Source organism: Corvus brachyrhynchos, unplaced genomic scaffold, assembly GCF_000691975.1.
Source record: "Corvus brachyrhynchos isolate BGI_N302 unplaced genomic scaffold, ASM69197v1 scaffold215, whole genome shotgun sequence".
Classification (NCBI taxonomy): Eukaryota; Metazoa; Chordata; class Aves; order Passeriformes; family Corvidae; genus Corvus; species Corvus brachyrhynchos.
This window is the reverse complement of record NW_008237887.1, coordinates 615,333-628,303: the sequence shown is the minus strand read 5'-3', so window position 1 is coordinate 628,303 and position 12,971 is coordinate 615,333. Positions and strand designations below refer to the sequence as shown.

Genomic DNA, 12,971 nt, shown 5'->3' with positions numbered 1-12,971 from the left:
GCATTCTCTTTCCCATCTCTTTCCTCACTTGTCATCCTCCTCCAAAGCCATGTCCCCGGGTGCCTCATTAAGTTGATGAACTACTGCTTTGGCCATGGGCCTCTGTAACGCTGCTGGGGCTGCCAATGGCTGGAAGCAGAGTTCATTTTTGCTCCAGCTATTCCTAAAGGTGGGATTTGATGCTCCAGGCAGTTTCAAATGGGTTCTCCTTCAAAAACCCTTTGGTTCTCCTTCAAAAACCCTTTCCCTTTAGCTGAGCTGTTGAATAAGCCCCAAATGAAAATCCAGCAGAGCCAAACCTCTTCAGTCCTACCTGAATTTTGATGATTTGGGGTTGGTTGTGGCCTTTGACTTCCTAATCTGAAGAGCAAGTTTGTGCCTCTGGCTTTTCCAGAATTATTTTTGCTGGTGTGACAGTGTCCTGAAGGAGTTCCATGTTCCTGCAGGATCTTAAACCGTGATGGCTCATACTTTTGTAGAAAAGAAGTGGGAAGCAGCAGAGCTTTGGGAGCTGTGTGATGGTCGTGGCAGGGACAGGATCACCATGTCTGTTGCTAATCGTGGGATAAGTGCAGGGACTTCTTTCTGCACAAGATTTTGGGGGTTGTGTTGATATATGTCTTTCAAACATCCATTCCAAATCTCTCCTCTTCCAGTTTAACCCATTCCCCCTCGTCCTGCAACTTTTTGTCCATGTAAAAAGTTGCTCTCCTTGTTTTATAAGCCCCCTTTAGACACTGGAAGGTTTCAATGAATCTCTCTAGATCCATCTCTTCTCAGGATGGCAGTGGTTGTATTTTCAAGTTTGGATTCCAGGTGAGGTGCAGGGGCCTCTGGTGTCTTCCTCAGAGCTCCTTGGCAGAATGCAGGAATGGGAGCCAAGGGAGCCAAGGCACCAGGCAGGAACATGCAGTTGCCTTGCTGTTGATAATATTCTTTTTCTCCTTTCCCAGAAGAGAAGCCAAAACCAGATCCAGTATTAAAACCACCTTCTCCAGTCCTCAGACCAGAACCTACTGGGGAGAAGAAAGATCAAGCTGGGCAGATGACCGAGGCCCCCACCTCAGTGGAAACCCCACCAGAAGTTCCTCGTGCTCCGTCACCGGCCCCGGCCGCTCCGGTCGCAGCTGTCCCCACGGCTGCCGTCACCGTGTCCAGCAGACCCCTGCCCGTGGCTGACCCAGAGGACAAATGTGAACTGGCCTCCCCCAAAGAGGAGGCAATGCCTGCATCCAGTGCCACACCCTGCACGGAGCCAGCGGCCCCTCCTGCCGCGGAGGAGCCCGGTGCCGCGGTGTGCGCGGAGCCCAGCAGTGCAGTAGCATCGCCCGGTGACGCCCCGGCGGCGGCCGGGCCCGGTGTCAGTAACAGCGCGAGCGGCGCCAGGGACGCGGGGGCTGCAGCCGAGCCCGGGGCAGAGGTGGCCCTGGCGGAAGCTGTGCTGTTGACTGTGGAGTTGGAGCCCCCTGAGGCTCCCCCAGCAGAGGTGGAAAGCGTGCCATCATCTCCCAGTGCTCCTCACGCTGCTCCCTCTCCTCCTCCCACCCCGCCTCCCACCCCGCCGCCCCCGTCTCCTCCGGTTTCTGTTGCTGCTGTTACCACTACAACTCCTTCTCCACCTCCTCTCCCATCTCCGAGTGCCCTCCCTGTTGTCCAGGGAGATTTAGAAGGAGAGGAGAGCACAAGAACTACTCTTAGCGAAGAGGTAAAAGATACTGAAAAGAAGGAAGAGACAGAAGCAGATGGGCAACTGGAGGAGAGCAGGGAGGCTCTGAGTGTGAACTCGAGGAAGAGTCCTGTCCCAGGTAAGTGTTGAGCTCTGTGGGCTCATGTGGTGAACTGGAGGATGAAGGAAAGGGGCTTTTTCTTCTTCCAACAGATGTTTCTGTTTCTGTCAGCAAAAGAAAGAAGCCTGGTGGTGCTGCGTGGCTGCTGTGATTGTGAAATACTGATCTTCCTTTGCAGGGGTAGAAATCCCTCCTGCGTGTTCAGAATTGGTCACTGACTTGGATGTGTGTCCCAGGCTGGGGTGGGCTCATGCTTTCGTGGCAACACAGGGCTGGTGGAGGGGGAATGCAGAGCACACTGCTTTTCATGGAATCCAAGGATGGTTTGGATTGGAGGGATCTTAAATCCCATCCAGTGCCCCCCGCTGCCATGGCCAGGAACACGTTCCACTATGCCAGGTGGCTCCAAGCCCCATCCGGCCTGGCCTTGGGCACTTCCAGGGACGGGGTAGCCACAGCTCCTGTTCCCCCGAGGTGAGCGGTCAGTCCGAGGGCCTGTGGCTCTGGATTTGGGAGCCTGATTAACACTCAGACCCAGGAGCCCTTGGGATGAACCCCCTGAGCCAGCGATTTCCAGAACTGCTGGAGTGGGGTCTTCTCCAGCTGTAAAAATGTGTCACGATGTTCCCAGATGTGGGAAAATGAAATGGACCTTCACACTCACCCAAACAACTGACAGCCAGAGTCACTCCAGTGTCACTCAGGAGGGTCAGCCCAGTGTCACAGCCCAGTGTCACCTCAGTGTCACCTCAGTGTCACACACCTCTACTTGCCCAGCCTTCATTACTGAGGCTTCTGCTTTTCCTTTGCAAAAGTCACATGTAAGCAAAATGTACAATTTACAATTTTAAATTTAAATTTTACAGTTTACAGTTTAAAACTCACTAAAAATTGCAATTTCTGCAACTGCCTTTTAAAACCCAGCCTGTTTCTCCAAGTGTTGTTACCTGCCTTTGGTTTCAGCCCTGTCACATCTCTGGTTTGGCACTGAATGGATTAACACTCTGTGTTTCTTATGGAAAACTGCTTTTTTTGCAGGACTTCCTGGAGATTAAATTGTGGGAAAGAAGTTAAATGATCAATTCCTTGTATTTGCTGCTGGATGAGATGTAATGGGGGGGGCCGTTCTTCACACCCAGCAGTGTTAAAGCATTTAATGTGTCACATTTTCTGCACCCTGTTCTGCAGTTATTTTGATTCCTTGGAACTTGGTTGAGCTGGGACAAAGAGGACAAACAGCCGGTTGTGATTTGGATCTTGTTGGTTTCATTTTTTTAAAGTAACATTTCATATAGGGGGTTTTTCAGTTTTTTCTTTGATCGATGGGAAATCTCGGGCTCTGCTCTTAAGTGCACTGAAAGGCTGAGGTTGGCCCTGTTCCATGTTTGTGTGATGCTCAATATGCTGATTTTAAAATCCAGCATCTACAGATGAGAAGAAAGATCCCTTCACTACACCGACCGTGAGGATTTTTTCCTGTTAATCATCTTCTATTTTTATTTCGCTCAGGTCATTTCACTGCTCTGGCACTTGTTGTTCTTTCAATCCAAGCTACTTCATAACCCAAGTTAATTTCCTTACAAAGGAGAGGAGAAATGGGACTCTGTAAATAAGGTTTTGCACAGGCAGGTTCCAGCTTGCAGTGTTATTGCTGGCTTTGTAATGGCCTGTAGTTTAAATTTTAAAAAAATTAACTTACAGTGTTTGGGCTTTTAATTATGCAGAAGATTAATTTTAATGCTGTAATGTCATTATGCTCCAGAGCACACATTAGCCAAGGCACTGGCTTTGGCAACAGGGAAACAAGGAGTTCTCAAGTCATGTAAAAGATGACTTGAAACTCAGATTTCTATTAAAAGCTCAGGACTTCAAAGAAAGCACAAAGCTCTCCAAGTGGTTTTTTGTGCTTTACCCCTGATTTAATGATCCTGAACTATTGCTTTTCTCTGCCAGCCTTCTTTTCAGCAATAATTTTCCATTCTTTCTTGGAGAGAGGAAGAGAGATTGAAATAACATCATCTCAGGCTGCCTGCTAGTTCAGGACCGAGGAGCAGCGTGTCTGCCATATTCATTGGAAAATCCAGATGCTGACCCTCAGGAGCAAGGAGAAAGGGTTTTATTGTTGTGTTTTACTTGGACTAAAGGCCAAGAGATATTTTTATGCTCTCTGGAGTTAGGATTTAACCTGGGATAAGGGAAACTTCCTGAGCACATGCTGGTAGCTGTGAGCTCTGTGACTTTGAGCAATATTTTTTGGGGTTTTGAGCAGAATGGTGTTTTTATTACAGAGCAGCTCGGCCACAAATCATGCCCCTGCTTTCCCTTTAAAGGGAGCCGAGCTGGGCTGACTGGGACAGGGCTGGGACCTCTCAGGATAACCTCATTCCTGCAGCAGTTCCTCCTGCATCTCCTTTTCATAGCTATAACCTGGCCTGCCTAATTTTGGGAATGAGACCTTCATCCCCTCCTCCCTGAGCTGCTGCGGCAGCACTGCTGAGGCTCCCGGGTGGATCCCGTATTTTGTGCTGGAGGTGGCAGCTTTTTGGGGATGAGCAAAGGGATTTGCCTGTTCCTGGGGTGTTTTACAGGACACACCTTCTGTCCAACAGTCAGAGAACCAGACTTGGATTTTTTTTGCTCTGTCAAGCTCCGTGGCAAGAAAGAAAATATATTCAGACCCTTAAACATCTTTATCCTGCAGCAGTTCTCTTTTTACAGCTCAACAAAACAACTCTGTCAGTGATTGCAGGAAGAGGCCAGTGAGTTGATCCTGTGGGGATCCAGGGGAACCACCACTCTTCCTTTTCCACTGGCATTAAGTCTCCACCAGATTTCCAAGGTCAGGGGATTCTACTGGAGCACCCCTGATGTATTTTACACTGAATTCTGCCTACTCTGAACACCCTCACAGCGAGGTTGGCAGCTTTAGTGGTTCTATCTCTGTGTCTGTGAGTCACTGGATCATCATTCCCTGCTCATCAGCATCACTGGTTGTGCTTCCCTATGAAATGGGGAAGCTTTGGTGGGTTTCAGAGCATTAAGGCACTGAGCAGTGCAGGCTGTTGGACCCAGGGGGTGGTTTCTTGCTGCTGACTGTGTTCCTGGTCTGAGCACCTGCCCACAGGGGACACATTCCCCCTGTTCTGAGGGCGCGGGGTGCGTTCCTGCCTCCTCAGGAATGATTGCCTGGAGTTTTTAGGATGGCCACAGCTGTTATCGGCAAGGGGCAAGAGCACGTGCTTTTTGAAGTAATTAATTCCTACTCATCTGCTCTGCAAGGAGAAAGATTATCAAGAGAGGACCTGGGCGCTCCAATCCGGACTAAAAACATCGCCCTGACTGAAGTCATCAACAACTGTTGCTTAATAAATTCTGGGGTTTCTGCAGCTACAGTGAGGGACCAGCACATTCCAGGGAACAAAACAGGAAAAATGGTGGTGGTAGAGTGGAATTTCTGCAGAAGAAGGTGCTACCAGAGACCTGAGGCCTTTGATGTCATCATTCTATCATGGCTATTACAAGAAGCAAAGAGGAAAATAAGAGACTGATGTGTGTCCCAGGCAGAACTCCTTGGAACACAGGAAGCCGAAAGAACTTAATACACATGGAATTCAAAGGGCTGTTTCTTGCAGAGCTCGTTTATGAGACATATTTCTGTATTAAGTAGCCCAGCTGTGGTGAGTCCCAGAGTTTCTGAGCTGGGGAGGCTGTAACGAACAACTTGGGCTGTAATTGGAAATATCTTGGAGAAAATTCTCCAGCATCGAAACCTGGAGAGGCAGAAACATAAATCAGGTGTCGCCTTTTTCTTGATTTGCTGCCATACCCACTGGAATATATTTTCTTTTCCATGAGCTGGAAGGCAATGGTGGGTCTTTGCTTTGGTCTTTCATGGCATGTTGGATAATAAAATAAAAATACAAGAGCTGGTATTAATTTAGGCTTCACAGTTGGCACCACATCAGAGAGGAGAGGCCTCGTGTCCCGCTGGATGGGCTGTGCGCTCACTGGTGGGTAAATCCTGTGGGAAGATGTTCCACTGGGGAACGTGATACAGCTGCAGAAACGGGCTGAGGGAGCGTCAGGCCTGTTGAGCAGATCCCCACAGTGGTGGAGTTACCACTGGGAGTGGTGTCCAGGATAGGCTGGAATTAAGGGTTTGCTCCTCTTTCCAGTCCTAAAGTAAATCTGCGTTGTCACTCCTGTTATCTCCCCTTGTAAGCCGAGATAAGAGCTCCGAGTGTTGGTTGGGTTTGCTGGTGTCCCTTCTCCAAAGGAACGAAATGAGCTGAAAACAAGGTCTGGAAGTGCGAATGGTGGCAAAAATGAGCCTGCATTTGGGCAGGAGTTAAACTACTGGAGAGCACGTGACATTGCTCAACTTGGGGAGAGGAAAATGGAAAAGAAGACCAGAAGTGTCCAGAGTTGTCCCTCTCCAGGAGCCAAACTGGACACATTACTTTATATTTCCCTACCGCCTCACAGATGACACTCCATCTTCACGTGGATAATGCTGTTGTCCTGTTGGATTTGGGGTTTGGGAAGGTTGGCACCTAAACTCACTTTGTTTTCACCTAAACTTTGTTTGGCACCTAAACCCACATCAGCGCAAGTTCTCCTTTCTGCTCCTGCAGCAGAAATGTGAGTTTGACAGAAAAAAAATCTGGTGTCTGCTATTTTAAGAAAAATTGAGCAGCATCTCCGGAGATCTCTGGAGATCCATCCTGGGCAGCTCCACAACATGGTCAGAGTTGCTCTGGCTGCAGAACCCCCGGGCTCATGGAAGTCGTGGGATTTAAGGCAAGACTCATTTGGGAGGCTTGGCAGGATTGCAGCATCTACAGAGCTTTCTTTTGCCAAAAAAAGGTGGAAAAAATGTATTCTTGAGCAGCAATAATGTTCACATCCTGACAGCTGAGGAAGGAAACACCCCGGACCTTTGCCAGCCCCAAATCCATGACCCGTGAGTTTATTTCTGTGCAGTTAAAAATGAAACATTATTTTACATTGTAGATGGTTTCCATGGTTTGAGTTTGTGTGGAGTGAAATTCTGTCCGATTAAAAACTTTGGGACTGATCAGTTAAATTACATTGCTGTGGCAATATTGAGGTTGTTGCTGTGCAGACGTAATCCCTCCTTGGAGAAACCCCTGAAGTGTGGAAGTGACATCACCAAACAAGAAGACTGAAAACAGCACTTTGAAAAGTGCTCGGTTTTCACTGAATTTGAGGAGATTTTGTGATGGAGGGACCTGGGGAACCTGGCTTAGATCTGTGCTTTGCTGAATTCCAGAAATTATGGCGTGCATGGACACGTGGTTGTTCCCAGCCCCGGTTTTACCCCAGGATAGTGGGAGTAACTGGGCTGTTCTTGCCAAGGTGCTGGGAGCTGCCGGGAGCAGCAGTAAAGGCTCATCCTGGGGTTGTGTGAGACAAAGCCGTGTTTGTTGCAGTCTGGGCCTGCTTGGCCCTTCCTCTCCTCTCCTTTGACCCCCAGGAAATTGGGGATTTGTGTTGGGGTTCTGCCCTGCCCTTAAAGCCTCTCCATAGGGAGATGCAACTCCCTACGGAGATGTGCAGGACTTGGAGCTTGGGAGACCCGGATGATTTTCCAGCCATTGGTTCTGTGAACAAGCAGATGATGTTTGAATATTTAAATAAGACTTTCTTTTTTTAATTGACTTTGCTTTTGGGGTGTTCAGCCTGAAGGTAAAAGTCTTTCAGCACCAGTAGCTCCTGTTGCTCTTTGGGCTGGGGCCTGGATGTGGTGATTCCCATGGGAATCTGCAGAGTGTCTGCAGGCCCATGGTAACCCTCCAAACAGGGAAACACTCTGGAGAAGCCACTGAAGCTCGTACTTACCCTTAGGGGCAGTGGGAACACAGCAAATCCCGTTTCCTCCGTGCCCTTAGGAGCAGAGTTGGCTGTTATTAGCACTTCTTATTTATCCGTAGTGAAGAACCATTCAAAATTATATTTTACTGTGATAAAGGAAGTGCACACTGGGTTTTTCTACAGTATCTGCTGGAGACCAAAGGCTGGAGCTGGAAATCTGATTGCAGTAAACTTTAGTCACAAAATCAATCCCATTTACACTCTTAACTGGGCATGTGTGCCTGGAATGCAAATTTAAGCTGGGAGCAGTTGCCACAAATTAGGAGCAGATTGGATTAATGGGTTTGTCTCCTCTTAGTATATTGTGTGGTTTCTTCTACCCTTTAGAGGAAAAACACGATTGGAGTAAATCAGTGCTGATCTTGGGAATATTCTGTGGTGTTTCCTTTGACTCACTTGGCCAGGGAGATCATTAATGGTGGAGTTACGAACCTGCTTTTAAGTTGAAATATAAATCCAGCTCAGGGCAGTGCTGCAGGATTGAAGAAGTTTTCCTTTTGGATGAGATACTGGAAATTTGGGCTTGTTTATGGTTAATATTATAAGGATGTTATAATTCTTGAGAAAAATACATTGGGAACAGCCTTCCCTCCCAGCCAGTACCTGATCTTCCCAAAAACTTGACTTCCTGAAGGTTTTTTCTCCTGCATGATCCTTGTACTGTTGGCAGTGACCTCCTTGCTAGCCCAAGTGCCACTTGGAGCTTGAATGAGCAACTTGTAAAACAGTTCCTGTGTTTTAGTGTCATTCTGATGATTGTTATTGCTGCATTGAAAGCAAAAGTGGTTAAATCAAGCTGAATCCTCCACAAGGCAGCGACTGCTTCATTTTCCTGTGCCTCAGACCAGCCCCTGAGAGGGAAGCTCAGCACCCACAGCCACGTCAGCTCCATGTCGTTCAGTGTTGTAACAGATGCACGTTTACATTGCAGCCCAAACCGCTGTAACTGCACCAAAGACCTGGAAGAAACCAAAAGACCGGACCCAAGCCACTGAGGAGGTGACAGAGGCAGAAACAGAGGTGAGAGGGAACCAAAGTCCTGCTTTACCCAAGTGTAAAAATGGTGTTCCTCTCTTGAAACTGTGCTTTAGAGAGTTGCTTTCTCGTTGTCTCACAGGATCCAGGACAGGGTTTTGGGGAGGAATTGTGCTGTTCCTCAGCATCCTTTAGATAACAGGTGTCAGTCTGTTCCCTTAAAGCTCTTCAGTTTTCTTTGAGTTTGCCTAATTTAATGACTAATACAGTCACAGAATCGCAGACTGTTTTGGGTTGGAAGGGACTCTAAAAGACTCATCTCGTTCAACCCCTGCCATGGCAAGGGACACCTTCCACTAGAAGGTTCCACTAGACTTCCACCAGCCTCCAGCATTCAGGAACCCCTTCCAGTGAAGGGTGAAGGAAAAGTGGGTTTGGATCCGTCAGCACCTCCCCATTTTGGTCCCAGGCCACCATCCTGACACTGGGCAGGTTCTTCTGCACAGGGATACCATGGCAAAGGATGGTTTTCCTGATGACCAACTGATGGAGAAGCTGACAAAGGAAAACGGCTGAAGTTTTCAGGCAGAACCACCTCAGGAGTGATTAGATGAGTGAAGATAACCTCCCTCACTGCTGTTCTGGTAGGGATATTGCAGCAGGGAGCTGTGCTTGATATCCTGGGTCAGTTTGGGGTTGGAATCGATCAGAAAGGAAGCAAGAGAGTAAAAATGTGAAAGTTCAGACTGCCCAGTGTGTAGATAAAAGCTGAGGTTGGCCAGATGTGATGCAGAGCAGGAGAGCAAAGGGTGTCACTGGGGCTGCACCAGCGGGTTCATCCTCCACACTTTGCTCATCCTCCCCTGGAGGAGTTGTGTCTCCTGCACCACCCGGCAGTTCCACTGAGGAATTCTTCAGAGAATTCCCTTGAAAAACCTCCAAGAAGCGTTTTAGGATGTGGTGCCCTCAGGTGGGGACGCAAAAGGAGCAGGAGCCTCCTCCAGAGCATCCTCAATGAAGTTATTCCTTTGTTCAGTGCTAAGATGTGCTGGGATTTCTCCTGGGAGAAGCGTGTTCCGACGCCTCCTCGTCTGAATGCACAATCAGGCTGTGTCCTTGGAGAGCTCTAAAATTAACAGCCAGGGATACTATTAATGCTTTTTCTGAAGCTGAGATGCTGGAATTGTGGCTGGATCTTACATTGCCTTCTGTAGTGGGATCTGCTCCAGTTGGCAGCAGGCATTTAAAGGAAGAATCCCCCAAAACAAGCACCACGTGCCCTTTACCATCCCTTTATCATGGATAATAGGAGAGGAAGAAAGCAGAGTTGTCTTTCCAGGCTGGGATTGCTCATGGCTTAAGAGTTCCCTCCATCCAGTCCCATGGAGGTTTCATGGGCAATGCTGAGTCTTTCCAGTTACACCATTAATGATCAGTGGGCTGTCCATGGGAGTGAGCCAATAAATCACCCAGTGGCTCGGTGTGGTGTTGCTGCTCCCAAAAATGCTGTGTGAATCCATGAAGAGCTGTTCCACGTGCATTGAATTTGTCGGGGCATTTTTAACAAAACCTCTGCTTCTGTCCATGCTGCAGCCGAAGGAGGAGGGGGAACCTTCAGGGGACAAAGTACTTGAATCCGACCAGGAGAAAATGAGCCATGGGCTTCAACTGGAGAGGGAACCCTTGGAGCTCAAACCAGTGAAACCTGTGGAAGAGAATGGGGAGCAGGAGGCAGAGCTGGTGCGGAACGGTGCCGAGAGCGTCTCGGAGGGAGAAGGCACCGACGCCAACTCTGGTTGCACGGAGAGCTCCGGAGAGGGGCCTGTGTACCAGTACAAACCAGGTAAGTCCTGCTCCACTCTGCTTCTCTGCCTCCCTCCTGGAAGGGCTGCTGACACCCTGTGCGTCATCCCTGTGGATGTTCCCAGTGGGGCTGGAAGGGGATTCAGTGTTCACCATGTGCAGCTGTGCTGAGATCTGCAACCCAACAGGCCCTGAGAGATCTTCCAGGGGGGCAAAAGGGGAGAATTGGTTTTGTCTTGCTGATCATGGTCAAGAGAAGAGAAAATCCCTAATTCCTTGAAAATTTTATGCATTTGGATGTTGGCTACAGCATGGTGGAAATGGCAGAGAGTTGATTCCTGTGTGATTGACAGCTGGAAACCATCCAGGAGATTCCATATGAACCAATATACCTCTGAAATAAGAGGTGGTTAAATAAGAAATGAAAGTGCTCATTGGGTTCTAAATACAAATATGTGTGCTCATAAAGATTTAATTTCCTGGGTAAACAGTTACCTGGGTCTTTGGATTTCTAGAAAAGCAAGGAAGATAAACAGTTTGTGGTTTTCAGTCCGGACACTGCCCAGCTCAGTCCCATTGATTGGGGTATAGGATATCTGTAGGGTGTGTCTGTTATTTTATGAAGACCTAACCTTTTTGTTATTTATGAAGATTTTGTAATTTATAGACCTGAACCTCAGTTAATCCACCTCATTTGGACAGAACTTGAGACCAACTTCTCAGCTGCTCCCAATTTTTAAGCAATTTCTTATTCAAGTGAAACTCCCTCCACATAAAATACTCTTATTTTTTGGAGCCCAGAAATTAAAGAGTCTAATAATAGTAATAAGGAAGGACCTGGAGAACCCGGTGGGCAAGGAACACCACCATTGAGGGATTCCGCTGCAGTGGTTGTTTCTTCACCACTTTGTTCTGACAAAGACCTCAATTGCTTTCGTTTTTTTAATTCAGCTCAATCATATCGTGAGGGGGAAACACAGAGGCCTCTTGATAGCTCATCACGCTCAGGGTACCTGACCAGTTCATTAACCAAGCACTTCCTGAAGTTAATCCATAATTCATCAGCTTGATGCAGTCAGAACAATCCCGGTTGGGTCCAGATGTCCTTTCACTCAGCAGGAGGGGTTGGATTGATTCCTGGGAAAGCAACACACATCAGACCTGTGCAGTAGTCCTCGATTTCAGCTCTACTCTTTTTAGAAAGGGGAGTTTCTGCCTTTGGAGGAATTGTGTGTTTGATCCCTGTCTCTTCCTGCGTTGGGGATCGTTCTTGTGGTGCTGCCCAGCTGCTCCTCACATTAAAACAGCTCGTTGAGAGCTTTCCAGGAGAAGGAAACTACACATAAAGTGCTTGTTGTTGTGTCGGAGCTTTTCCATGGTAAATGACAGGTGGTGTGACACAGGGACAGGCCAGGAATTCCAGCCAGGATCCAGCCAAACCATTTCTGCACTCCTGTATCCTGAAGCTCTGTAGAAATAAAACTGCTTAAAGAGCTAAGTTTGTAATTTCTTCTGTGTATTTTCGTTCCCAGTTGTTAAAACCCATAGTTGGAATAAGTCCCTGCTCGTGGCCTCTGCGGGGGTGCAGATGGTGCGATCCCCAAAGTCCAAAGCTGGGGGTCAGGGAGTGAAATAGAAGAATAATAAATACCTGGAGGGCTGGTAAATACTGAGTAAGGCAGTCTGGCATGAGGGAGATCCAAAGGCAGCATCTCCTACAGATGTTTTCCTTTAGATAAAACATGTTTTCTTCCCTAATTTCGAACAAACTGTGTGGCCGGTGCTGAAAATCCCATCTCCAGGCCACCAGAGGCTGATTTTCCTTCTGCTAAAGTGTCTGTAGCTTTATGGGGTGATTTTCACCAGGCGGGGTCCTCCGCACCCAAAAAGCCCCACGAAAAATAGGTGGAAAGTTGTAATTCCCAGATCATGGCCTGTGGTTGTGGCTTCTCTTGCTTCCACTTGTTGTCTCCAGCCTGGGTTGTTCACAGCTCCATGGTTTCACATTTTCAAAAGGTATTTTTGTTCCATGCTCTGCTCTCCTTGACTCCATATTATGACTCCTTTTACACCAGACAAACCACTTTACCTTCGCCATTTTCACGCAGAAACTGGGAACTGTCCCCATTCCACCATATCCCCCAGGAGAGTGAAAGTCAAAGTCAGACACATGGGTTAGAACTGGAATTAGTGACCAGACCTGGGTGTGGTTGGTCCAGACCTGGCTCTACAGTCCCCATTGTTTATGCCACTTTAATGCCACGTCTGTTCCCCTCCTCTCTCCCTTCAAAATGAAAATTAATTGAATCTTTTAAATTTTTTTCAATTTCAATTTTTTTGAATTGAAATTTCCCAGGCTGTTGCAGCAGCCTCTTCCCTTTGGATTTACCTGAACCACGTCTGGGTGAGCAGAGGGTTTGTTTCCTGTGACTCTCAGGGACTTCTCTCCCTACAGAGCAGTGGAAGCCCCTGGACCCGGAGGGGAAGAAGCAGTATGACCGGGAATTCCTG

General features: G+C 47.9%; 1 protein-coding gene across 15 annotated transcripts in view; it reads left to right on the top strand.

The window, feature by feature from the left end:
• EIF4G3 (eukaryotic translation initiation factor 4 gamma 3) overlaps positions 1–12,971 on the top strand; it is a 104,629-nt gene that overhangs the window by 60,129 nt on the left and 31,529 nt on the right. For 12 of the 15 annotated variants that reach the window (XM_017732718.1, XM_017732730.1, XM_017732729.1 and 9 more), the window contains 4 exons: positions 954–1,805; positions 8,614–8,702; positions 10,251–10,500; positions 12,916–12,971. The exon at positions 12,916–12,971 is cut by the window's right edge and continues 132 nt beyond it. In XM_017732718.1, coding sequence (XP_017588207.1) covers positions 954–1,805; positions 8,614–8,702; positions 10,251–10,500; positions 12,916–12,971 — 1,247 coding nt within the window. The remainder of the gene's footprint in view (positions 1–953; positions 1,806–8,613; positions 8,703–10,250; positions 10,501–12,915) is intronic. The other 3 variants (XM_017732721.1, XM_017732720.1, XM_017732731.1) reach the window with 1 other exon arrangement.